Raw genomic sequence first — 27500 nt, 5'->3', positions numbered from 1 at the left:
AATATGACTGTCAAGCCAGGATCTTAATGGTTTATTGTGGGTTTGTTGTTTACATGAAGAAATCTGTGCTACAAGTTAAACAAAAATTCTAATAAACAATTATATTTTGAATTTAAACAGTATTTGTCTTGTGTTTACATTAATTTTACATTTGAAAAGCCAAAATGACAAGTTTCTGGGTAAGGCATAAAACAAAAAAATGTCTAATTAATACATATTAAACCTCTTTATAATTATTAAATGTAGATGCTAAATTACTCATATGTTGATTTGCATTATTAAAGAGTTTCTGAAGTTTAATTTCAAACAGTTTATTTTATTGTCAAGATCTGAGCTGAACTATCTGCTGCTGCTTTCAGTAGTATGGCAATAAATGTCATGTAAAATGTCATTCAAACTCACATTATTAGCATTTAACACTGAATAAAGCACATGAGGTGTACCTGAGGTGATCATTGTCAGTATTTAGTTGTTCAGTTGCAAGAAATTGAAACCGTTTCTGATCTTTCAATTTGAGATGTTGGTTAGAACAAAAATATTATTTTCATCACATGCAGTTGCTTTTATTTAGAACACAATTTAAACCAGTATTTAGGCTCAATGGTCAGGCAAACTTCTTTTGATGTCGTCAATCTGTGTTTTGAACCAGGGGTGCAATACCTACTTCAACCACTGGGTGTCAAACTTAAATACCACACCTTTAAGTTCTTTTCTAGGACTTGAGTTCATATGTCTGAAATTAAAGTACTATCAAGAAGCATGGGAAACTTATAAAATGACAAAAAAGAAATGGAAAGTGATTGGATCTTTAGGCCCAATCCCAATTCTACCCCTTAGCCCTTCCCCTTCCCCCTCGTTTTGCTCGTTCATGTGGAGGGGTAGGGGTGTCCCCTACTCTTTAGCTTGAAGGCGTAGGGCTAAGGGGAAGGGGTGAATAACCCTTTCAACAAAGATTTTTCAGGACCATATTCAAATCCAAGGGGTAAGAAAATTTCCCAGAATACACCAGTCACAACAGCAGGATTGCAGCACCCGGAAGTAAGGAGATAAACAAAATTACTATTTTAGGTCATTATTACCAATTTTTACAACAAACAAGCACATGTTTTAATATATTCATAACCGCGTTCGTGTTTTACCGTCATGCTTAATAAAATTTAACAAAATTTAAAAAAACGCTAACTATCGCTCTCTATAATCCCTAATAATAACGTATAGCAGTTCCACAACATTCTGACACTCGATGACACTCAGATATCTTCTCAGTAAAGCCTATTAGCTGGGAATGACCTTATTTCAGTGTCCGCTATAATGTTAATGTTGTTTTTGGTGTGTTTATATAAATGAATATGGCCACTGTGTAAATGCGCAGTATAGTTACGATCTTATTGCCACAATAGATTGTTATGATAACATTATATATATGCCTTCAATGATTTCCTGAAGATAAATACCAAAAAATAGCACAACTGGAATAACTACAACAGTCTCGATTGTCTGATCTCATATGAAGCTAGAGAACGCGATGACATCTGATGACCTGTGCAGGTGCTGTAGTGCTGTCCCAATTCGAAGGAGTAAATGTTAAAGCCCTTCCCCTTCACCCTCAGTTTCAAGGGTCAAGGGGAAAGGGAAGGGGTAGGGGTACAAAAATAGAATTGGGGTTGGGCCTTAGTGTTGTTGGGGTGGATGCACTTAAAAATACAAAAATGGAAGAACATTGTGAAGTTACAGAAATTCTACCTCGACTGCAACAAAAGAGAGCCATAAAGACTAAGTTTAGTCAAAAAAAACTGTCAGCTCGCCTCAGCAGCAAGTGCAAAATCTCCGACATGTAGACTAGCAGCATGTTTGTTTTTCCAGTCTGACAAACACATCAAGTCAAAAAATTCAGGCTATATTTCATGTCAAACTCTTCCTTTGGGCTTGCACCAAGTTTCCCCACTCACTGCTAAAAAAACACAGATGTCACGCTTCAAAAACATCAATGAGTCGAAGCGGCAGCTGTACTTGCTCTGACACCCAGACTGAGGGAAAGATGCATCATCAAACACAAGCAAGTGTATTTGAAGCTGATAAAAGATGGCATCCATATTCATGAGGTGGAGGCCAAGGGCTCGCTTCTGTAATGCAGACCGCTTCAGGAGTGTCAAAGAGTCTTATGAGAGATTAAACAGGTACTGTCCTGACTTCATCAGCCTTTAAGCAGAGGGGGTCTCCTATGGGAAAAGTGTATTGGCAGCTGTATACAGTACAGTATGTTGGTCTTTTCTGATCTTTTCATCTAATAACATTATGTACAGCTGAAGTCAGAATTATTAGCCCTCTTATAATTTTATTCATCAATTTCTGTTAAATGGAGAGATTAATTTTTTCAATACATTTATAAAACTTAGTTATAATAATCACTTTCTAATAACTGATTAGTAATCGCAAATATCTTTGCCATGATGATAGTACATAATATTTTACTAGATATTTTTCAAGACACTAATACAGTATAAATACTAGCTTAAAGTGACTTTTAAAGGCTTCACTAGGCTAAATAGGCAAGTTACATTACTTAGACAAAATATTGTAAAACTGGTTTGCAGAGGCGGACGAAAGTGAAGATTCTGGGGGTTGTTGGTGGAGATTACGGATAAGAGTAGAAGACCGGTGGGAGGGGGTGGATCGTTCAAGTCCTTAATAATATCTCTGGGGGGCCTCAAACCTGCATGGGCCCTTAGAATCGTCCCTCCAGAGACTGGTCCTGTCATGTCTTATATGTTGTGCTCGGCTCGAGTTAAAAGCAGGAAGATAAAAGCATGGATATTGAAGAGAGCTATGCAATCTTATTGTCTCATGATGATGAATATTCATTCTAAAAAACGGGTTGGAAATGGAAATTTGACCTTAAACAACACTTTAAGCTTACAGTGGGAGACAGTTCAAAATGAGCAATACTGCTGTATGTGGCGCCGCTGCGGGACTAAAGGATTAAGAAAATGTTTTTAGGTGTAACAGCAGTTTGTGACAGTGCTGCCAGGGGGCACAAAGGGATAGGATGCGAACAAGCAAAAATATACAGTAGCTGTAAATACCCTGCTACTTGTGAATGAAGATGATATAACGAAACAAAGCATTTTGATTCCTTCATAAATCATTAAAAACTTGTTAACAAGCTTTATTATCACTGTAAACTTTTATTATCCTTGTAAATGAAAGGATTCATTTTGGAAATTAAAGAGCCCCTATTATGGGTTTTTAAAAATGACCTTCCATACAGTGTGTAACACAGCTCTAAGCGAGGTGAGATATCTAGCTAAGGCTTAAATCTGCAAAGTGCAGCGTGTTTAAAACTACTGATTTATCTATAAAAGAGTTGATTCATAGTGGTTGAAATAAATCGTCTGGGTAACAAATCTTTAGCCATGTCGGCATGACATCGATTCAGAACTTAAGCCCTGCCCATTTGTTGCACGCACAGACCTGGGAAAATTGAAACCCCTGGCCCCGCCCACAAACACTGTAGAAAGAAAAAGAGGAAGACAAACACTGTTGCAGATCCCGGTTTAATAATGTCTTGAAGACGCTGTGCTCTGAAGTATGAGGGGAAATGAGTGGTATTTTCCCCACCCAAAGATGAGGATCTGAATAGTCAATAGCATTATAGCCCAAGCCTTGTGATGTGTGCCAATAATTTTTCTGATGAGTGCTTCATGGGGCTTTGTCAGAGCTTGACAGGAACTTTACAGTATACATAGATCAGTGTAAGTGTAAGTAACTGAAGTGTGATTAAAACGGTTGCCTCCTTGTATTCTCTAGCTTGCAAATTATGTATCTAATTGTGTTTTATTACTTGTAACTGCTCCACACAGCTTGTAGTGTATCTGGTTAACTCTTTATATTCTCATATCGCGTCTAAAACATGGTGCCTGCCACTTTGTTTATGGATTTAAATGCGTTTGTGAGCTCACGATCCACTGCCGTTCGTCATTGCTATAGCCACCGTCAGCTGTTCCTACATACGTGCAGCGGGCAGGTTTCATTAAAGTTCAGCTTTTGCCACTGTGTGGATTAATACTGAATGTGTGTCATGGTTAAGAATAGAGTAATATGCTGGTGTTTAACTGCATTGCTTTAATGCACCCCTGCATTGGGTTCACACATACTCTCTGCACTCTGACTACTTCGATATTGTTGATAAGGCGTGATGGGCGATTCGCTCTGCCTCGCGCTGAACACAATTGACCAATCGCAATAAACTGGGTCATCGAACCAATCAGTGCAGATAAGCATCACGCCAAGGAGGGGTTTGGGAACAAATGAATCCCTGAACAAAGCATATGGGAGTATATAAAAATAAATGCATATTATAAGACCATGAAAGTGTTTTTTTGACATTGCATGCATATCAGCCTGTTGTTGGAGACCCCCAAAACCAAACATGACCTTTTATAATGCATAATATATAGGAACTCTTTGAAACTAAAGAAATAAAAGACAAGTAAAATGAGAACACAAACATGAATTAATTAATTGATTAATGAATGAATGTTTAAGTGAGAATTATTTGTCCCCCTGTATATTTTTTCCGCATTTTCTGTTTAACAGAAAAAAGATTTTCAACACATTGTAAACATAAAAGTTTTTTCGGCAGACAATTTAAAAAATTAGCTTAAAAATTTAAAATTTTACATACTTTTATTCTAGCCAAAATAAAAAAGAATTCTCTAGTAGAAAACTTATTATAGGAAATACTGTGAAATATTCCTTGCTCTGTTAAACATCATTTGGGAAATATTTTAAAAATAAATAAAACATTTTTACAAGAGCTAATCATTTTGACTTGCACTTTCTACGCATGCCTCAGAAAAAAGTTTTAAACACTGTGTTCCTATCTATGAATGTTAAAAAAAAAAAAAAAAAAAAAAAAAAAGTGCAATGTGTAAATGTGCAAGTCCCCATGTCTGATATTTATAGAAGTGCTCTGGCTGTGCAGGGAAGCAGAGGCAGCTGCTAACAAGGGAACTGAGGACAAGACAGCTGGAGCCAGATGAACACATTGAAAAACACAGCCTTACCCATAGGCCACGCCTGCAATCGTGCACTTCTTAAACTGCATGACGTTGCAGGTCAGGGTGCCCGTCTTGTCTGAGAAGATGTACTTCACCTGATTTCAAGAAAAAAAAAGAGGATTAGACTGCTGTAAATTAAGTAGCTACACCTAATTAAAAGTGAATATTTTAATTCTGAGTGCAATCAAATATTCCATAGATGAATATTCTATAGATCATTTTAAAGGATGTAAACAATAACAATGGTCCTGACATATTTCCCGTTATACACTTTTAATTTGCATAGCTTCCGAGAATCCTAAAATGTCCACATATTGATAACTAATGTTATGACTGATGTTTTAACATCAAGTTATGATTGAATTGCCTCGTTGCAGTTAGGAAATAGTTTAACAACATGCAGAAAATCTTCACGGACCAATGACATCACCACATTGACATGGTCTATATTAGGAAAGAACTAGATTATTACTTTGACTCACATCCAGTAAAGGATGTATTCTTTATTGCCATCCTGGCCATAAACATGCAGATTAAACTACTATTTGATATTAGGCCTTATATGAATGCCTAAGCATAAATAAGTACATCCCATTATAAAAATTAACATTTACCTAAGTGAATATAGGTACTATATTTTTGTGCATTTAAACTAAATGGATTTATTAAATATATTTATTTAGAAAAAAAAAATACATTTAAGTTCAAGCTAAATATTGCTATATATATATATATATATATATATATATATATATATATATATATATATATATATATTTATTATTTTTTTTTTTAACAACAAAATTTCAACTATTAATGTTTGTTTCTCTTGATTCCCACTTTTTTACATTTATGCTGAATATTTTTCCTTGACATAAATTTGCACTCATTTTTGGATCTTTATTGTACGTTATTTTGTTAGATTAGCTCCACATTTGATTTTGGTACTGACTACTAACTACTGTATATACAGTTGAAGTAAAAATTATTAGCCCCGTTTATTTTTTCCCCTCAAATTTCTGTTTAACAGAGAGAAGATTTTTTTCAACACATTTATAAACATGATAGTTTTAATAACTCATTTCTAATAACTGATTTATTTTATCTTTGCCATGAAGACAGTACATAATATTTTACTAAATATTTTTCAAGACACTTCTGTACAGCTTAAAGTGACATTTAAACGCTTAACTAGGTTAAGTAGGCAGGTTCAGGTAATTAGGCAAGTTATTGTATAACGATGGTTTGTTCGGTAGACTATCAAAAAAGAAATAATAATTGCTTGAAGGGGCTAATAATTTTGACCTTAATATGGTTCATAAAAAAATGTAAACTGCTTTTTTTTTAGCTAAAATAAAACAAATAAGACTTTCTCCAGAAGAAAAAATATTATCAGACATACTGTGAAAATTTCCATGCTCAGATAAACATCATATAAATATTTAATAAAGGAAAGAAAAAAAAGGAGGGGGGGGGGGGTTATAATTTTGACTTCAACTGTACATAAATATAACATTGTATAGAATCCTATAGAAAATATGAATTAAAAAAATAGATTTGTGAGGGGTGTACTCATGCACGTTACCTCACATATATCCTTGTATACTGTACATCCATGATTAACACAAGAGAAGCTAGTTTGAAAAATGTTGGAAACTGGTAACCATTAACTTCTACACTATTTGCTTTTTTCTACAATGTAAGCCAATGGCTAATGTTTTCCAACATTCTTCAAAATATCTTCTTTTGTGCACTTTTGAATGATTCTGTACACAGAGCATAGTTACATAATAAGTGTATTTACAAACGGAAATGGTAGCTTATTATTTATATTTTTACCTGTCCCAACTCTTCATTTAGGTTTGACGTCCGGGCCATAGCAGGTGTGTTGGTGGCTTCATACAGCATGTCAGTATCCTAAAACACAGTGCATCACACCATATGTACCTATTTTTGCTGAAATCATTGCTGCAATCAACAACGAGAATTGTGTCTGATTCAGCATAGCGTGAACTTGGCTGATATAAAATGAGAACGACAAAATTGTTAGCCAAAGACGTCTGTGGTTGGCATTAAAAGCAGTGTGGTGTACGGTAAAATTTAAGTTTTCTATTTTTGGACTTTCGATTTTGGCATCCTACCGCACAACATGACATGTTTGCTATTGCAACCAGTATGCATGGTTGAACCCGCGTGACATAGGTTGGTAATTCCCCTATAGAAACTGCATTATGCGCAAAAAAATAAAATAAAATAAAAAAAGTATCGGGATCGGATCCGTATTGATCGATACTCTGAATTTTGGTATCAAGATCGGTTTTGTTCCAAAAAAATGGCATTGGAGCATCCTTAGTGACAACAGCTGCAATGAGCGTTAATCCAAGAGCCAATAGGAATGCAGAATATAATGATGCAATCCATGTGACGAAATGTCAAAACAGTTTTTTTCTTTCTGGCTTTATTATTGAGACGCGCTGTGCAAAATTGCAATTACGGGTTGTTTACGTATGCTGCGAGGAATCATTTCAACACTGGATAGTGAAAGTGTCACGAATGGATGACCTCAAACTTAAACTGTGACATGGGAGCCATGTTCAAGCAGTCTGACATGCTACAATCATTTAGTATCATTAAAAAAATATTAATAAAATAAATATAACTAAATAAACAATAATAAAAATATATATTTTAAAAATTAAAAATAAATAATAGCAGTGAGATTCATTCATTTATTCATTTTCTTGTCGGCTTAGTCCCTTTATTAATCCGGGGTCGACACAGCGGAATGAACCACCAACTTATCCGGCAAGTTTTTACGCAGCTGAGGCCCTTCCAGCCGCAACCCAGCTCTGGGAAACATCCACACACACAGTCACACACACTAATACACTACGGACAATTTAGCCTACCCAATTCACCGGTACCACATGTCTTTGGACTGTGGGGGAAACCGGAGGACCCGGAAGAAACCCACGTGAAGGCAGGGAGAACATGCAAACTCCACAAAGAAACGCCAACTGAGCCGAGGCTTGAACCAGCGACCTTCTTGCTGTAAGGCGACAGCACTACCTACTACGCCAATGCCTCGCCATCGCAGTGAGATGCCACCGTTAATTCTTCAACATCATTTTGGTGGGTCCCAGGCTTAAAAGCACTGTCTGTGCGTCACCTCAAATCCAATTCCGGCATCCTCAAATGGGTTATTTTGACAGAACTCCACTCAGGTTGGGGCTTGTGAAGTTTTCTAGGAATGGCCCTGGAGGTTTAGGCAGTCTGAATTTAATAGACAGCCAATTCATCACACACACACACACACACACACTCACCCAGTTGATGAAGAAAGCCTGGACAAACTTGATGACCTCCAAAGTCACCAGAAGACTGATGGGGATCAGGTTGTTGAAGAGGATGATGAAGGTGAGGAAGTTGAGGCCAAAATTAGCCGCTCCGCCATCTGGAAAAAGAAGAGTGAGGGGAGGAAGAGGAGAGTAAGCTGACACACAGTTTTCTGAGCTTTGCAAAGGCATGATGGGATGAGCAGGATTTGGGAGGGTTGATGGTAGGACCAAACAAAATAAAAGAAAGATGCCACAAGCTCATTTGGTCGAATCTGCAACGTTTCCACAATGCTCCACTAGCGTTGTGCGAGCATTGTGCAAACATTATTCTACAACTCTTTCATCCAATCTCTTCTAACCTATACCTTTAGATTCAGAAAGTCAGTTAGTTTGTAGCTAAACTAAGTTTTGGAATTCATAGCAGCAGCCTTGGCAGTACGGACAAGATTCAAAAGCACACATTATCCCACAATGCACCGGAGGGTGGGTGATCATGATTTCCAGTCTTAACCAAACATCAAACTCAACAAAGAGAGCAGCACAGAGAAAAAAAAGAAATGTGTAATCGATAAAAGCAAGACCACAGACACAAGACAGCGCACACTTAGGGTTAAAGTCAACATGAAACAATACTTGCAACCCATTTTACTTTGTGAAACGATCCCAAAAGTGAATACTGAGAATTTTAGGAGGGGAACTTATTCTTGCATGAACTGTTAGCGACCTGAAAGAAATGTGACTATTTTGAGTCTTGAAATGTTTGGGTTGTCAGAACAATTTTTATTTTAAAGTTTAGAATTTTATACATTCAAAAAGTCGGCAACAATTAAAAAAGCTGATATAAAGCGTGTAACTTTGAGCACACCGGCTCCGCATCAGAGTGTTAATCGCAGTAAGTTGCTCTTTTTAAACTTTTTAAAAAAGGCGGAAATTGTCAACAATGTGATTTCACATACAAAACGTCAACTTTTATGCATCCACATACAGCAAAAAGGTTTAAAATTTAAGGCACTATTTTGTGCAAGACACCTAACATTATCTAAATGTTGTAGTGCCTATGGCTTATGTTAGGTCGGTAAGAAGAGTAGGCTTTTAAAAATTCGTATTTCTAAACATCGGTGCGCTATGCAACGTCATAATCCTAAAAGTCCGGTTGCGCAGCATTTTTTCGTTTTGAGACATTCTGTCTCCACTCTACAGTATATAGAGATTGAAGTTAAGTGTTCACGTTGTGGAGGAGATCTTAATAAGTTACAATGTGAAGCCTTTTGGATTTTCGTTACACTCTTTGTATCAGCCTTTATTTGAATATTGTGGCATTTTTGGAGTTTAGAATTTTATATATTCAAAAAGGCGGCAGATCAATGCTTATTAAGTTAAAAAGGCTAATATAGAGCGTGTAACGCTACGAGCACACCAGCTCTTCATCAGACAGTGTTCATCACAGTATGTTGCTGTTTTTAATTTTAAAGGTGGAAATTGTCAATGTGATTTCACATACAAAACGTCAACTTTTACACATCCCCATACAGCAATCTAAATGTTTTGGTGCGTATGGCTTATGTTATGTCGGTAAGAAGAAAATAAAAATTAGTTTTTCTAAACATCAACATCATGATCCTAGAAGTCTGGTTGTGCAGCTTTTTTTTTAGTTATGAGACATTCTGTCTCCACTCTACAAAATATAGGGATTGAAGTTGTTATGTGTTCATGTCACAACGTGAAGCCTTTTGGATTTCCGTTACACTCTTTGTATCAGCCTTTATTTGAATATTGTGGCATTTTTGGAGTTTTGGTGTTGCCGCCTTTTTGAATATATATTTTGCACTTCTTGTTGTTTGGCTGAGCACTCATTTAAAGTGATGTGCATGCTTTTGTACATTTTTTAATTTTTAGGTTTAGAATTTTATATATTCAAAAAGGAAGCAGATCAAAGCTTATTAAATTAAAAAGCCTGATATAAAGCGTGTAACGTTTCGAGCACACCAGCTCTTTATAAGACTCTTTATAAGGCTCTTTATAATTTTTTATTTTAAAGGTGGAAATTGTCAACAATGTGATTTCACATACAGCAAAAATTAAAAAATTCAAAGCACTATTATGTGCAAGACAGCTAACGTAATCTAAATGTTTTGGCGAGTATGGCTTACGTTATGTCGATAAAAAGAGTAGGTCTTTAAAAATTCGTTTTTCTAAACATCGATGCGCTATTCAACGTCATGATCCTAGAGGTCTGGTTGTGCAGCATTTTTTAGTTATGAGACATTCTGCCTCTACAAAATATAGGGATTGAAGTTGTTACGTGTTCACGTCTATGGGGAGATCTTAATAAATTGCTGTTACAACGTGAAGCCTTTTGGATTTCCGTTACACTCTTTGTATCAGCCTTTATTTGAATATTGTGGCATTTTTGGAGTTTTGGTGTTGCCGCCTTTTTGAATATATATATATATATATATATATATATATATATATATATATATATATATATATATATATATATATTGCACTTTTTGTTGTTTGGCGGAGCACTCATTTAAAGTGATGTGCATGCTTTTGTGCAGCTTTTATTTTTTTTAAGTTTAGAATTTTGAAAAATAAAATACAACTAAAAAATAATAAGCAGCACAACTGCGTTGAAAATCGATAATATGAAATTTACTGAAAACAGAGCACAAAATCAGCATAAGAAAATGATTTTTAAACAATTATGCGCAACAGAAGACACTGAAGGAATGATAAAAAGAATTTGCTGTGCTTCACAGGAATAAATGCATGTTAAAATTTTATTCAAATAAAAAAAAACATTATTTAAAATTACAATATTTCACATTATTAAAGTATTTTTGATCAAATATATTTGAGCATACGACATTCTAAATAGACAAATACAATTTTTAAGCTAAAGGCTACCCATAACTATTGACAAAAATCAAAGCACGAGTGATGATGCATTTAAAGAAAGCAAATGGGTTCAATATTGATTTCATATTGACTTTAAGCATGAATAAAAAGCTTTACCTGGGGTCCGCAGAATGCAAATAATGCTCTTTCTGAGCGGTTAACAAAGGGAGTGCGTTCCCATACAGAGTCATTGAACTAAAGAGGCTGGGCAAACATACAACTGCTATTGGAACCGGCTCACAGAGAGAGGAAGAGGATTTAGCTAGTGGTGGGAAGGAAGACAGTCAGTTGGATGTTTCAATGTAAAGGAGGAAGACTCGGTCTAAAGCACCTTCCATTATTTGGAGCCAAACAGAGAGCGAGGTCACATTTAGAGAAGTCAATAATAATTGTCGCTAATACAGTATTTGTTCGCATCTGAAACTCACAGTATGGAGAGGAAGAACTTAAATGTTCAACAGTCTCTAGGATGTAAATGGCTTTCCCTTTATACAAATCAGTTTTGCAGGAACACATGCAAGGAAATTTCCCAATCTAGTTCAAGTGAACTCAACATAGACCATTTCTGATGGTCCAAAATTGACATTCTAGAAACTCCCAAGTAATATGACCTTGCTGACAAATAAGAATAACCTTTGCAATGCTTGCAAACAACTTGCTGCAGTAGTCATAAATTACCTTTGTTAGCACGCACACATCACAAAAGACATAGTGAGCTAAACCAAAGCTAGACCAAGGGGAGCTTTTGTTGTTTTAAAGGGAAAATAACTTGCTTTTTTCCCCAAACTATGATTTTTGAACTGTCAAAAACAGCCTAGGTTAAGCCATAATCACTTGCATTACATTGAGAAAAATCCTCAGTTGTTTTCCTGCAAAACTCATATTTTTTCTCTACATAGTGTACACTACAGTATTTACCATACCACTGATTCAAAAACAGTGAAAATTCATGAAATATACAGATTTCGTTTCAAGAAATCAAAATAACTGATGAAAATTGACAAATTTCTCATACTTGAATGGTTAAAAAAAAAAAAAAATAGGCGGACATACTGTAAGTTTATCAACAAAATTCAGTTGCCAGAGTTGGTTGAGTTATGCAAAATAATAATAATGAATTAATTAAGTTTTAAAATAACTTCACAGATAATTTCACAAAAAACTTTTGATGTATAAAGATGCTCGTAATAAACCAGAACATCAAACGTTTTAACATTTTTGAAATGGCCACATTTCTTTTAAAGGTAAAACGTAATTGTATTTTTTTAATTAACAAATTGTGTATTTAGGTGGTTTAACCCTTATATACTATTGAGATGTTTTCATCCGCTCTGGAGTGATTTGAGTCTTAACTTTGTCTGTGTTTCAGCTAGCAGTACGATTTTTGGTGGCAAATCTTATTTTGACATATTTTGGGAAAATGCTTTGAATCAAAAAATATATATATAATTAAAATTAAATTCACTCTGTGTATATGCCAAATGTATAACCCTTTTGTTATGTTCAGGATGAAAACATCAGATATATCTTTTTTTCAAAATAGTTTACATAAATCAGTTCATCAACCTGCAGTCCTGATCAAAACTAAATTGCTTAAAAAATACAGGATTTTAAATCTTTAATTGCCAAATTCCTAAATGATGTCACTGATTTGGTGGGAAAAAAACACATAGTAACGTATTTTCAATATAGAAAGTAATTGTGGACTAGATTTTTTTTTTTACCTTTTATCAAAGTCTGACATGTGTAACAACATTTCCCTTGATGCATTGTTTTTAATTCATTTTCTTCTCCAGAATTTACTGTTGGTGGTTGTTTTCTTTCCATTAACTTTCATTATAACCACATTTTTTGATTACAAAACTATAACACCATATATTTATGCATTTTTTTATTGTTGGTGGTTTTGCCTGTTGGGAAGAGTGTAATGTAATGGGAGTGTAAGAGTGTAATGGGAAATGTGTAATTTTTAATGTTGTTCATCATTTGGCACCATCAACCCTTTAGATAAGGCCTATGCAAAAAAAAAAAAAAAAAGAAAAGCTTAGCTTCTAGATTTTATATGGAGTATAACAGCAAATTAATGTGTGTGTTTGTGAGGCATGTCGCACACCAGATGCACCGCTCAGCGCTGCGCCACAACATGCACATGACAGTTGGAAGTATCGCACACCAGACGCACACATTTGCATTATATTTAAAATGAAACTATTCAGATGGCACTGGCACGGCAGAAATATGAACAGTGTTCTGAGTCAACTTGTGGTGTGTACCCTGATAGAAACCTGTGTTTAGAATTCTGAAATGCTTGGAGCTGCATGCGGTGATGCAGTACATCGCAGAGAGGTCGCTTCTGGTGTGCGACCTCCTTGAGTGTGTGAGAGTGACCTTTACGCACTTACATTGATGTGTCTGAGAAAATCAAAATATGCATCTCATCCCTCAGAACTACATGGAGTAAACAAAAACAAAGACTGTGTATTAATGCTCCTCCATAAACCGCCACCTAATCATGGTGGAGGGGTTTGAGTGCCTGAGTGATCCTAAGAGCTATATTGTCGGAGGCTAATGCCCCTGGTGGGGTCTCCCAAGGCAAACAGGTCTTAGGTGACAGGTCAGACTGCGGTTCAAAAACCCAGTGGTTCAAAAACACCTGGAGCCAGGCGCTGCTCCTCCACATCGAGAGAAGTCAGCTGAGGTGGCTCAGGCATCTGTTGCGAATGCCTCCTGGACGCCTACCTAGGGAAGTGTTCCAGGCATGTTCAACCGGGAGGAAGTCTCGGGGAAGAACCAGGACACGCTGGAGGGACAATGTCTCTCGGCTGGCCTGGGAGAGCCTCGGGATTCCCTTGGAGGAGCTGGAGGAAGTGTCTGGGGAAAGGGAAGTCTGGGGTTCTCTCCTAAGACTGCTGCCCCCGTGACCCAGCCCCGGATAAGCGGCAGAAAATAAATGAATGAACGTATTTATGCACCATCAAATGTGGTTATATTAATAATAATAATATTAATAATAATTCCTTACATTTATATAGCGCTTTTCTGGGCACTCAAAGCGCTTTACACAATGGGGGGAATCTCCTCATCCACCACCAGTGTGCAGCATCCACCTGGATGACGCGACGGCAGCCATTTTGCGCCACACCACACACCAGCTGATTGGTGGAGAGGAGACAGTGATGAAGCCAATTGGAATATGGGGATGGTTAGGAGGCCATGATGGACAGACGCCAGTGGGCAGATTTGGCCAGGATGCCGGGGTGAACCCCTTACTCTTTTTCGAAGGACATCCTGGGATTTTTAACGACCACAGAGAGTCGGGACATTGGTTTAACGTCTCATCCGAAAGACGGCGCTCACAAATGGAAGTCAATAATGGAATAATGGATATCAATGGGGCTACCAACAGTAAATTAAGAAGAAAACATGAAAATCTAAAAATGCATCAAAGCCAATGTTGTTACTTATCGTTTATGTGTCCAAGACTGTGATAAAAAGTTAAAACAACCCAGTCCACAATTACTTTTATATTGAAAAAACGACATTTTGTGTGTTTTTTTCACCGCTTTCCAACAGGGAAAGCCACCAACAATCAAAAATGCATGAATATATGGTGTTATGGTTTTACAATCACGCAAAAAAATAAATAAAAATTTCAAATATTTACCTGATGCATTTTTACAGCAGTTTTCATCCCTAGCATAACAAAAGGGGAGTAAATTTGGGGTAACACGGGTTAAAAGAGCTAAATGTGTATTTTCTTTTACTTAAAACCTCACGTTTTTAAAATGGCTCCTTTTTTAAAAAGGAAATTGAATTTTATTTAAATAAACACATTGTGTATTTGGATGGTTTAAAAAAGCTAAACATTTTCTTTTCTTTTACTTAAACCTTTCTGCATCTTTCCTGATCAAAACAGATGTGAATGCACACAACTGTCTGTGGGGTTAACCGTAAAAAAAACCACACCAAGTCAGCACTGACTCATTTCTCAGAAAGGTTACAGTACAGGAGTCCATCTGTAAAGGCTAACCTTCAGCAGTGCACATGCTCAGAAGCAGCAGTAGCGGCGCATCTCTCTGAACTGCTGCAGCTCCAGTGACATCAGTGCAGCAAGGAGTCGCGCTGCATGCGGGGTCAGCACTTCTCAAGACACCCGTCAGCATTAATGCTAAACCTGCTACCTGTTATTTCATGGTCAGGAGTTCAACATGGCTGACTGTTGTTGCAGGTGGCGTGAATGCATAACAAATGACTGCGGCTCAAGCACTCCGAAAGCCCATCTGCATAGAGGCACGTGCAGCCATTCGGGACACAAGCCAGAGTGAAATATCAAAGGGGTTCAAAGTCGAATCAATTATTCATGATGAAGAATCACTCATCTGCTCGAAGTGTACAAGGCTTAGATTGATGAGTGGAGGGTGTGTATTTGTAACGCGATCAGGAAAACTTTTCAGCAGTGTTTTTAAGGCTAGGGATGAATGCCCAGTAGAACTAAACCAAATAAATCCCATTGTGGTCAAGAGTTGCTGGATAGATGACCCAGTTAGCTCACAGATGTTAAAGCTACACCATCTGGCCGCATTACAGTCAAACTGTGGATAAATAAACTACCATTCAAATAAATGATAATCAAACACTACTGTTCAAAAATCTGGAAACACTAATGTTTGCTTATTTGGAGCAAACAATAAAGAACAGTAATACTGTTAATAATTAATTGGTTTAATTAATAATAATAAGTATTATTATTATTATTATTATTAATATACTTATTTTAAAAATAATCTTATCTTAAAAAATGCAAAACAATGCTCTTGCTTCCAGCCTTTCAATTTAAATTACTGATATTCTGTACAGAGTGCAAATTATACATTGACGATCGGGGGGTGAGGGGGTCTACTTTTTTGGTAGTAGTTTGGTAATATATGCTTCAGTGAATCAAATTTATGAATGTATTTATTTTACAAATCTTATTTATTACTTAAATGTATATATTTCTTGTTTATTGATGGATATTTAGCATCATGTGTCTACATTTTTTTTTAAGCTGAACGCTGATATAAACACCTATTTTACAAGCATGTTTGGTGAATACTTAAGATGTCTATCGGTGCTCTAGAGCTGCTAGTTTCAGACTGCTGAATCATATTTTTCCTAGCTAAGATATAAATCAGAGTCAGATAGCAGTTTCTTATTATCAAAGGCCTGACCCTCACATACATCTTGTTTTGATGTCCTTCAAGGGGGAAATCAACCGATAATTAGGGGGTCAGCGTGAGAGATGCCCAGGACAGTAGACGGCATCATTATTGGCCCAGTACTGCCTTGTCACTAAAGTTTTATTTGCCTGCGACTATTTGTCAATTATGTGCAAATGCAGTCGTAGAATCGAGAAACAGTTTGTGCTTTTAAGCCTTTAAATGCCGCCATCTCTGTGATGTCACAAACATCATACTGCATTTCAGATTGTCTTATCTGATTGGATGTTGTGAGCCTTTTATTTTTTTCCATAAACTGTACATAATCAGTGAAGAGACAGCAACAAGCTCAAAAATCAAATTATGAGGTTAAAAGAAAATGTCTTGAAGCAGACATTTGACGTGGGTACAACACAGCTCAAACAATGGAGGGATGTTTTGCAGTTTGCTGTCAGTTTGGCAAGTCAGCTACCTTTTGTTTAATAATTTAGAACTGCAATAAAATACCTACACATTCTCCATACTGCTTCTTATTGTTTGCTAAACAATTTGAATTTTGCTCATTTTACATTCATTAACATTTTTAAAATATTTAAAGTTTCGATTTTTGACACATTATTTAAAATATGTGGCTAAGAAACGGCTATAAACTGTTTTTTTTTTTTTTTTTTTTGGTGGGGCAAGTAAAAATCTGAACCACTGGCCCGATCAGGCCAGCAGAAAAATTCCTTAGCATTGAACCCTGCTATATACACTGTATACAGTTGAAGTCAGAATTAGCCTCCCTTTCAAATTTTTTTTCTTTTTCAAATATTTCCCAAAATATGTTTAACAGAGCAAAGAAATTTTCACTATGTCTGATAATATTTTTTTCTTCTGGAGAAAGTCTTATTTATTATTATTATTATTATTATTATTATTATTATTATTATTATTATTATTATTATTTATTACTCATTTAGTTTATTCTGGCTAGAATAAAAGCAGTGTTTAATTTTTCTTAAATCATTTTAAGGTCAATATTATCAGCCCATTTAAGCTATATATTTTTTCGATAGTCTAGAGAACATCGATATACAATAACTTGCTTAATTACCCTAACTTGCCTAGTTAACATAATTAACCTAGTTAAGCCTTTAAATGTCACTTTAGGCTATATAGAAGTGTCTCGAAAAAAATCCAGTAAAATATTATTTACCGTCATCACGGCAAAGATAAAATAAACCAGAAATTATATTAGAAATGAGTTATTAAAACTATTATGTTTAGAAATGTGATGAAAAAAACTCTGTTAAACAGAAATTGGGAAAAAAAATAAACAGGGGGGCTAATGATTCTAGGCTTATATACAATAACTTTAACTGTTAAAAGCAATTAGTTACTATTTAATTAGTTAAAGTTATTTGTAACAAATACAGTTATGGTAACTAATAACCTTCCCTTTTTCAACTTTGATTGTAATATTATAATGTGCACTTTTGTTATGAAACAATAATTAATGCAAAAATCGCTGTACAAATAAACTTGAATTGATTAGTGTAGTTATCAAGGCATTCTAAACCTCCAATCAAATCAGTAACGAAACAGCATTCAAGTATTCTCGGTTCATAAAGTAATACACACACAGAAATAACATGCAAACGACAAATCAATGCCACCTCTCTCTTTTACAGCTCCACCAGGAAGGCAAACAACAAACCAAGAAGGCCGAGTCTCCCTCCTTTAGAATAATCAATTTCATGATGAAAACACCTGATTTATGGCCTCACCGTTCTCTCGCATGGTGCCTGACGGCATTATTTCCTTTCCAAAGGTCTGAGCTTTATAATTACATCATGTGGTGCATCTCAGCATTTGACGACACTTTCGATGAACTTGCAGAGTAACGCCAAGAAGAGAAGCGGTGTAGGCTATAAAGCAAGCTGCGATCGATCCGGACACAAAAACAGCCCCTCCTATTTAAATCAAGAGTAAATGATGCTGGTGACGCGGTAATCAATCCGCAAGTGGCTCCTGCCGCAAACGTAATCCATTTCAGCCTCTCGTTTGGTGCACACAATTGTTTGTTTTTCTCTTTTCCCAATTACCTGGAGGCAAACAGCAGATGTGTTCCCATCGCTGCTCATTAAACATTAATAGTATTGTATTTCTTAATATCTTCCGTTTACAATCTAAACATAAAGCTTATTAGCATGGATCTTCTAAACTAGAGCCTGCGGGGCAATGTTAACTCATGGTAACCTTTGATTTGGGCCGCTCTTCCATCTGGGAGGAGAGGATGAATGATGGGGATGGTTTAAAGAAGGGGTGCCCAAACCTTTTTGTATGAAGGGCCAAAAATGAAACTTGTTTGAGGGCTGTGGGCTAAAGGTAAATATTCCAAACTGTATTACATTAAAGTTTCCATGAGTGATTTCCTACTAACATAAAACATTGTAAACAAGAATTTATTAACCCTTATGTGCTGTTGGGGATGTTTTCATCAACTCGAGAGTGATTTTGAGACTTAATTTGGCCATAACTTTTTCTGTGTTTCAGCTAGCAGAATGATTTTCGGTGGCAAATCTTATTTTGACACATATTCAAGAAAATGCTTTGAATTCTTTTTTTAAAAACTAAGAAATACAATGAGCAAATGTACCACTATTTTGTTATGTTCAGGATGAAAATGCCTCAGATTAATTTATTTTATTTTATTATTTTTCATCAACCTCAGTCCTGATCAAAACTACTAAATTCTTTAGAAAATTACAGGATTTTAACTCTTTAATTGCCAAATTGATAAATGATGTCACTAGGTTTGTGGTAAAACACACAAAATGACGTATTTTCTATATAGAAAGTAATTGTGGACTGGATTTTTTCCTTTTATCGAAGTCTTAGGCATGGGAAACAACATTGCCTTTGTTTCTTTCTCCCTAGTTTACTGTTTGTGGCTGTTTTTGCCCCTTTGACTTCCATTATAACCACATTGTTTTGATTACAAAACACCATATAATCATGCAGTTTTGAATGTTATTGGTTTTCCATGTTGGGAAAAGGTAAAATGTGTATTTTTACTGGTGATCGTCAGTTGGCAGCATTAACCCTTTAGATAGGCCTGTGCAAAAAAAAAAAAAAAAAAAAAAGCTTAGCTACTGGATTTTATGTGGAGTATGAAAGCAAATTAAAGTGTGTATGTGTGTCTGTGAGTGTGTCAAAGTGACCTTTACACACTTGGATTGATTTGTCTGAGAAAATCAAAACATGCATCTCAGCTTTCAGAACTACATGGAGTAAATGTGGTTATAATGGAAGTCAATGGGGCCACCAACAGTAAACTAGGAAGAAAAAAAATTCTTCCTAGAAGAAACAATGCATCACAGCCAATGTTGTTACTAATCATTTACATGTCCACAAAATAAAAGTTAAAATAATCTAGTCTACCATTACTTTTATATTGGAAATATGTCATTTGTGTGTTTTTTTTACCAAAGCAGTGACATCATTTGTGAATTTGGCAACTAAAAAGTTAAAATCCTAAAAAAAATTTAAAAACATTTAGTAGTTTCGATCAGGGCTGATGATGATTAACAGATTTATGCAAAAAAAAAAAAAAAAAATGGAGAAAAAATTATTTATCTGATGCATTTTTACAGCTGTTTAATTCAGTGGATGTTTTCATCCCAAACGTAACAAAAGGTTTGTGAATTTGAACAGTACACAAGGGTTAAAGTAAAAACATAAACATTTAATACAATGGATTTCAATGTGGAATACACTAAGCTGCACCTGCCTTTTGCATTGCTCTTTATTCATTGAGTGACAGTATTTACATGATTTTAAAAAAATCAGTCACGTACAAAACAAAACAAATTACAAAACAATCAAGCAAAGGGTTATATTTCATTCAAAATGACGATCTCGGTCAAAGATATTAACAACCTCCCCAACATTCTCCCTTTGGGATGGTGGGCCAAATCAAAGGGTAGAATGGGCCAACTTTGGCCAGTGGGTCATAGTTTGGGCATCTCTGGTTTGGAGATTTCAAATATAATGTAATGTTTTGTAGGTTTTATTGTTAAAAGCTAACTTAAATGAAATGTTTCAATTAAATGCTGCAAATTAATCCGATTAAGCTTAAATGTACATATCGTCATCCGACGGCTATAGAGGACACATTAAAGGTGCAGTATCTAAGTTTGACACTCAGTTGTTGAACTAGGTATTGCATTCCTTGATCAAAACACATGATGTGCATGTTGCCAGATTGAGTGTGCCGAACTCTCGAGCCTAAACGCTGATTTAAATTGTGTTCTTAATAAAGGCGATGTCACATGATAGAAGGAACATTCTTATAATTTTAGGAGTTTATTGTCCTGACCAATAACTGGAATTTATATTTTAGAAACGGCTTCTATTTCTAGCAGCTGAACAACAGAAAAATGACAATAATCACCTCAGCTACAACTCATGTGCTTTAATCAGAGTTAAATGCTAATAATGTGAGTCTGAACACCATTTTACATGACATTTATTGGCATATACTGAAAGCAGCAGCAGATAGTTCACTTCAGATTTTGAAAATGAAATACTGTTTAAAATTGAACTTTAGTACTGTGACGCAAACCAACACATATCAGTGATTCAGCATCTAAATTTAATAAAGTTAAAGGGGTTTAATATGTATTAATTAGATTATAGCCTTACCATTTCATGAGTGAGTGCAGATTCTGTGCTACTGAATGGCTGTATTTAAATTTCTGTCATATTTTGTCTGGTGCAAACAGCCAAATTGCTTATCACTGCAGATCTAGTCACATCGCGTGTTGTTAGGACACAGGGTTATATTGTAACCTGCTCACCTATTGTTTACATTTGTGATATTTTTATAATTTACTAATTAATAACCCCATGTGGAACTCTGAATCTGCGTCTCATTTCGGAGTCTGCTACTGTCCACCGGAGGTCGTATTTCGTATTTATGCATGCTTTGAGAGCCTTCATGACTGAATGAATGAAATATGCTGTTTTTTTTTTTTTTCAAAAAGGCAACCGAGGGCTAAAATATAATTGGCTAAAGTGGCAATGGGCGGGTTAAAATAACCAAAACAAAGACAGCCGTTCGGACACGTAACTCACATATTCAATGTAGAATATCTGACTTCAGCATTGTTTTTCAGATAAACAAAAATGTTCACTTAGCATGTTTCTTAAAAGTCTGCAGACATATTATGGTATTTTAATGCTTTAGAAGAGTCAAAAACTTACAGCACCTTTAAAGCATTTTTTATTGCAAAAAGTTACAATTTAAAATTTTATACTGTATTAATTAATATTATTATTTTTTTTAATTTTATGAAATAAATTAGGAAATTACCCATAATGTAAAATAGCTTGGTATATTTACCTTCGGCCCAAGATTCTCAATGATATTTGCTTTTTGGCACTTTATACAAAACAGTTTGGGCACCCCTGCTCTACAGCTTTCTGCCTGGTCTGAAATAAAAAAAACACGGCAGAACAAAGAGGTGGGCAACAGAAAAAAAATGGGAGGCATTTAGAAAATGTCACGGTTTGACCTACAGGGTCTTCAGTTTCAAACTCTTCCTCTGACAGGGCCTGTGGATAAACTCGCTCCTTTCCATGTGTGTGTGCGTTTCTCTGCTGTCGCACTTCATTTGTTTAAAGAGCGCTGGTGCGGCTGAAACTGGAGCTTCCGAAGTGTTTAACGTGTCACCAAAATAAGGAAGGGAAGGCACGTTTTTTTGTTTGTTTCTTTTTTTTTTTTTGACATCAGGCATTAAGAGGGTCTACAGAGTGTAGAGCTGGAGGGGAAAAAACCTATCATTGGACTCCTGGTGTGTTTGCGGTCCTCTGCAATTACCCTCGCAAAGTAGGGCAACCGTATAAGTGGCTTCGGTAGCTTAGCAAAAGCTGAGCTTCAGTTAGGGGTTAGTAAGGAGGGGGTCATTCACAGATGGCCAAGGGTTTTAAATGGTTGTTACCTGGAGCTGTTAAGAAAAATGACAACAACAAAGAAACAAAAAAACACAAACCAAACAGAATGTTAGAAAGGAAGCTGAGAACAAAACGAACGAAAAAACAAAAAGTACAGCAGCGTTTGTGATATTCAACCATTTATACATTTGTGTGTCTATTGGTGGTTAAACGGATCCTAAAACTCACGGTTCGGATCACATTTCGGTTTTTGGAGCCACGGATCGATTTTTCAATTATAAAAAAAGTGGTGTTGGGGTGAATATAATTAGCTCTCCTGTCCGACTGATGGGCTCATGGGCCGGTCGTCCTGAGTCCAAATCTCAGCTTTCCCAAGCCCTCACTACTCCCCACCCCCTGTCTTTGACCATCTTTAATTCACATCTAACTACTATCTCATATTATAATAATATATATATTTTTTAAAAGTACTAAATACATTTAATTTTATTCAAAATATAATAATACAAATAAAATAAATATAAATTAAATAATTTAATATTAAAAGTAAAATTAAATAAAATATAAAGTCAAACACGATAAAGCAAAATAAGATAAAATAAAATGCTTTCCAAATTATTACAAGAAAGCTGGTTTTATCATGAAAAACTATGGAACCTACACTTTTAAGAAACATTAAAGTCTATAAATATAAATGTAAAAAAAAAAACTCAATTTTTAATCATAAATATACCAATGACCACAACATTTTCTTTATCTTTGTTATTGAAAGTAGTCAAACAAATACAATAAAAATTTACTAATTACAATTTTAAATACAAATATAAATATTATACAAAAGCATTTAAGTAAAAAAAATCATTAGTAAATAAATTATTGATTGATTTTATTTTGTTAAAATACTCTGATTAACCTAAATAGGGTTGGGTCGATAGACAATGCCATTGTCCATCGCCGATGGCCGATAGACATCACGATGCCGGGCCGGCATCGCAATCCTTTACCCCGCCCCTGTCACAGCAGCAACCCGCTCGCGAAAAACACGTTCAGGCCCTGTTTACACTAATACGTTTTAGTTTTAAAATGGCATTTTAGAAACGATACACGTCCACACTGGCGTTTCATCTAGCATTTCTAATAAGATCTCCTTCAACACTATACCTCACGCAACCACACAAACACACTGTCATGCATGCAGCAGCGTATGTGCTCATCTGAGCTCCAGCAGTCATTGGGTGCTTGGAGCACAAAACCCCAGAGGGCAGTGCACGTCAGGCAGTTTATCAAGGATGTACCGCTGGATCGCATTTCACTATAGTTGTCAAATGTGATATTTAATTAATCTTGTCTCTACCTAACAACTCTTCTGTCTTTTGAAGCTATCGGGTGACGTGTCACAGCGTCATTGCACTGCTTCAATCTTTCGATTTCACACTTGTACAGGATTTTTGTACGCTTGTACTTGTCAGTTGTGCACCTTTTTACCAATCAATTTGTGGACACCATTATAACAACATAGATCACTCTGCTTATTCATGCCTACAGAAAAAGTGATTGACAGGTGGTAGTTTGTGTGTAACTTATTTTTGTTTATTTATGATTTGGTTATGGGTAAAACAAAAACCATGCGGGTCAGGTAATTGAAACAGTAGGCTACAAATAATTAATTCATTATTAATTAATGAATTATTCATAAATAACTAATTTACCGCCACATATGACGACGATGCCATAGTCCATCGCGATGTTTAACATTAGACATCGTATGATGCCAAATTAGTCGACATCGCCCAACCCTATTAACAACTGAATTTAAAAAATAATAAAGAATGTTCTAAGACATTGTCACTAAAGAGAACTGAATTTAAGATTTCATGCAGTAATTTATAATACAGTGTGTGTACCCTTTTACAATAAAACATCAGATTACAGAAAGAGTTCACCAAAAACTGAAAATGTACCTCCAGCATTTGAGTTTCTTTTGTGTTGAACACAAAATTTCCAGAACTTTTACTGGAAACCAGTAACCACTGGCATCTATAGTAGAAAAAAAGACTAACCTTTTTCCAACATTCTTCAACATATCTTGTTTTATGTTCTAGGCATGAGACAATAAACGGTTTCAAGGTTTACTACGGTTTAGAAAAGACAAGGTCTTAAAACTGCTACGATTTTCTGTGTCACCGTTCCTATGGTATTTGTAAGGGTTTTTAAAAGATGTTTTTTTTTATGTGATGTAAATAAATCAGTGGTTTTAAAACTAACAAAGAGAGCAGAAATATTTACTTAAATTATTTAGCCTGACATGTTTGCTACTCTAAAATATAATAAGTGTTCAATGGAGAATTTTTTATTTATATTTTTAACCCAGACATTTTAAAATAACTTTTTTTACAGCAGTAATGAAAATGCCATGACACTGTGAAACTGTGATATTTTTATCCAAGGTTATCATACCATCAGAAACTTTCAACCATTCCTATTGTGTTTACCAGAAACTCAAAAAACTCGTTTTGAACAAGTGGAGGGAAAGTAAATAGTTAGAGTACATAAAAATCTGCAAGCCTATTTTAAAAAAAGAAACAGCAGCAAAACCAACTTTCACAGTGATCGTTAAACTTGTGTTCAAAATGTGTAAATAATGAACGTTCCGATCCGTGGGTCGCAATCCGAATGGATCACAGACCAACCGCGATCCGTTTAACCCCTTGTGTCTATGCATATTAGAACTAAAAGAGAAAGGTTCTCCTTTCCCTTTTTATTGACAAATATTCACATATGCAATGCATATTTGTTTACACAGAGGGAGGACGAAAATTACTGACAATAAAATAAAATGAAAGCACACATAGACGCGCAAGCGGTCTAGCATGACAGGAGGAGGAGAGGTCTGGCTCTTACAGTTGAGATCCATGTACCAGGCGTCATTGCCGAACTGGTACTTCCAGATGGTTTGGCCGATGGAGCAAACCAGCGAAATGGCCAAGAGACAGCCGAAAAGAACGAGGATTTGGAAATTGGTGATGCGCTCCACATTAGAAAGCTTCAGAGGAGGCCGTGTGGAGTTCTGGAGCACACAAAACATGACTGTGTTCATAAAATTAAACGAACGCTCCATTTTATTTGCACATAGGCTCATTTTACTACTCACCTAAAAGTTAAACATTTGAGTTTTACCATATTTAAATTCAATTAGCTGATCTCCAGAACTAATGGAGCACTTTTAGCTTAGCTTTACATAAATAATTGAATCAGATAAGACTATTAGCATCTCACTCAAAAAATATATATACAGTTGAAGTCAGAATTATTAGCCCCTCTTTGATTTTTTTTTCTTTTTCCAATATTTCCCAAATTAAACAGAGCAAGGAAATTTTCACAGTATCTTCTGGAGAAAGGTTAATTTGTTTTATTTCAGCTAGAATAAAATCCGTTTTTAATTTTTAAACACCATTTTAAGGTCAATATTATCAGCCCCTTTAAACTATATTGTCTTTCTATTCACTTGTTAAGTGGTGATGTATGTAATACTGTTTCCGGGTCCAAGCCGCCACTCATTTGAGTGGAGAAATCATTCGTTTATGATCACGTTTTATTCCTATCACACATTAAAGTTAATTTTATGTAAAATCATAGTGTACACAACAATCTCTGGGCTTGCTGCATAACAAATGCCAAAAATTTAACAATTTATAAAAAAATCAATCACTTTTTGGCCATCAGATATTAGGCATGGACATATATACTGCAACCGTGATTTTCGAAAGTATTAAATCGCTTTGTAAACGTTTATTATTACCATTTCATGAGTCTCCCCATTCAGTTGAATAGAGCGCTTGGACCCGGAAGCCGCTTCGCGTGACGTCACACTTAACAAGCGGATAGTCTACAAAACAAACAATCTACAATAACTTGCCTAATTACTCTAACCTGTCTAGTTAACCTAATTATCCTAGTTAAGCCTTTAAATGTCATTTTAAGCTGTATAGAGGTGTCTTGAAAATATCAAGTCAAATATTATTTACAATCATCATGGCAAAGATAAAATAAATCAGTTATTAGAGATGAGTTATTAAAACTATTATGTTCAGAAATGTGCTGAAAAAATCTGCTCTTTGTAAAACAGAAAAAGGGGAAAAAATAAACAGGGCGGTTAATAATTCTGACGTCAGCTGTATATAAAAAATAGCTAATTTAAAGCTTGAGCCTTCTGTAGTTATATACTGTACTAAGTTGTTTTCTAGGCTGATATGAATAGGAACTACACTCTCATTCTGGTGTAATAATCAAGCAACTTTGCTGCTGTAGCATGGCTACAGCAGGAGCAATGACATTACATAGTGCTGGGACTATATTCAGGCACTGTTGAAGTTCCTTGATTATTACACTGGAATGAGAGTATCATATCAAATATGTACTTTTAATTTTACATTTGTTTAAATACACAATGTAATATCTACAGAAAAGCCAAGCTTTTTAATAGGAAAATCATCAAAACTCTTTGGTCTGTTGGTCAGTGAGATGCTAATGGTCTAATCTGATTCAATGGTTTATGGTAAGCTAAGCTAAATGTGCTCCAGCCAAACCCAATTATCAGCTGAATGCATTCAAAACTGGTAAAACTCGACTGTTTAACTCTAGGTGACTCGTAAAAATTAGAGTATTTCCAAAAAAAAGGTGGATTTAGGATGTGATTTAGCTGACTGTAGTGGAAAAACTGACCTGCATGAGTTTGGTATCGTGTCCTGTATAAACCACAATGCCGTGCACCCACTGTGTGTTCCTGAGTTGAGCTCCTCGCAGCAGGATCTGATCCGGACCCAGTGGTACGGTGCTAAAGATAAAGAAAATACAACCATTCTTGCGATCCGTTGCAATTTACAGAAGTTGTATAATGAATGTCAAGCAAGCAAAACATGGACAAAGACACAAAAGGACACGCAAGCACAGTATTTACAGTATACAGTGGTCCCTTGCTATAACGCGGTTCACCTTTCGCATTTTCACAGGTTATTTTTGTGAAATTTGACATGCTGTTTTTTTTAACAGCGCATTGTGTT

At 35.6% G+C, this 27500-nt stretch overlaps 1 protein-coding gene across 8 annotated transcripts in view; it reads right to left on the bottom strand.

Moving 5' to 3' along the window:
• Positions 1-27500, bottom strand: part of atp8a1 (ATPase phospholipid transporting 8A1) — a 332848-nt gene that overhangs the window by 197760 nt on the left and 107588 nt on the right. For all 8 annotated transcript variants that reach the window (XR_012389972.1, XM_073922212.1, XM_073922214.1 and 5 more), the window contains exons 10-14: positions 27163-27274; positions 25342-25507; positions 8387-8514; positions 6900-6977; positions 5067-5155 (exon numbers count right to left, since the gene is read on the bottom strand). Coding sequence is in view for 7 of the 8 variants with exons in the window: in XM_073922212.1 (XP_073778313.1) it covers positions 5067-5155; positions 6900-6977; positions 8387-8514; positions 25342-25507; positions 27163-27274 (573 nt within the window). In the remaining variant the exon portion in view is untranslated. The remainder of the gene's footprint in view (positions 1-5066; positions 5156-6899; positions 6978-8386; positions 8515-25341; positions 25508-27162; positions 27275-27500) is intronic.

This window comes from Danio rerio, chromosome 14, assembly GCF_049306965.1.
Source record: "Danio rerio strain Tuebingen ecotype United States chromosome 14, GRCz12tu, whole genome shotgun sequence".
Taxonomy (NCBI): domain Eukaryota; kingdom Metazoa; phylum Chordata; class Actinopteri; order Cypriniformes; family Danionidae; genus Danio; species Danio rerio.
The sequence above is the reverse complement of the archived record's forward strand: the minus strand, read 5'-3'. Positions and strand labels throughout refer to the sequence as shown.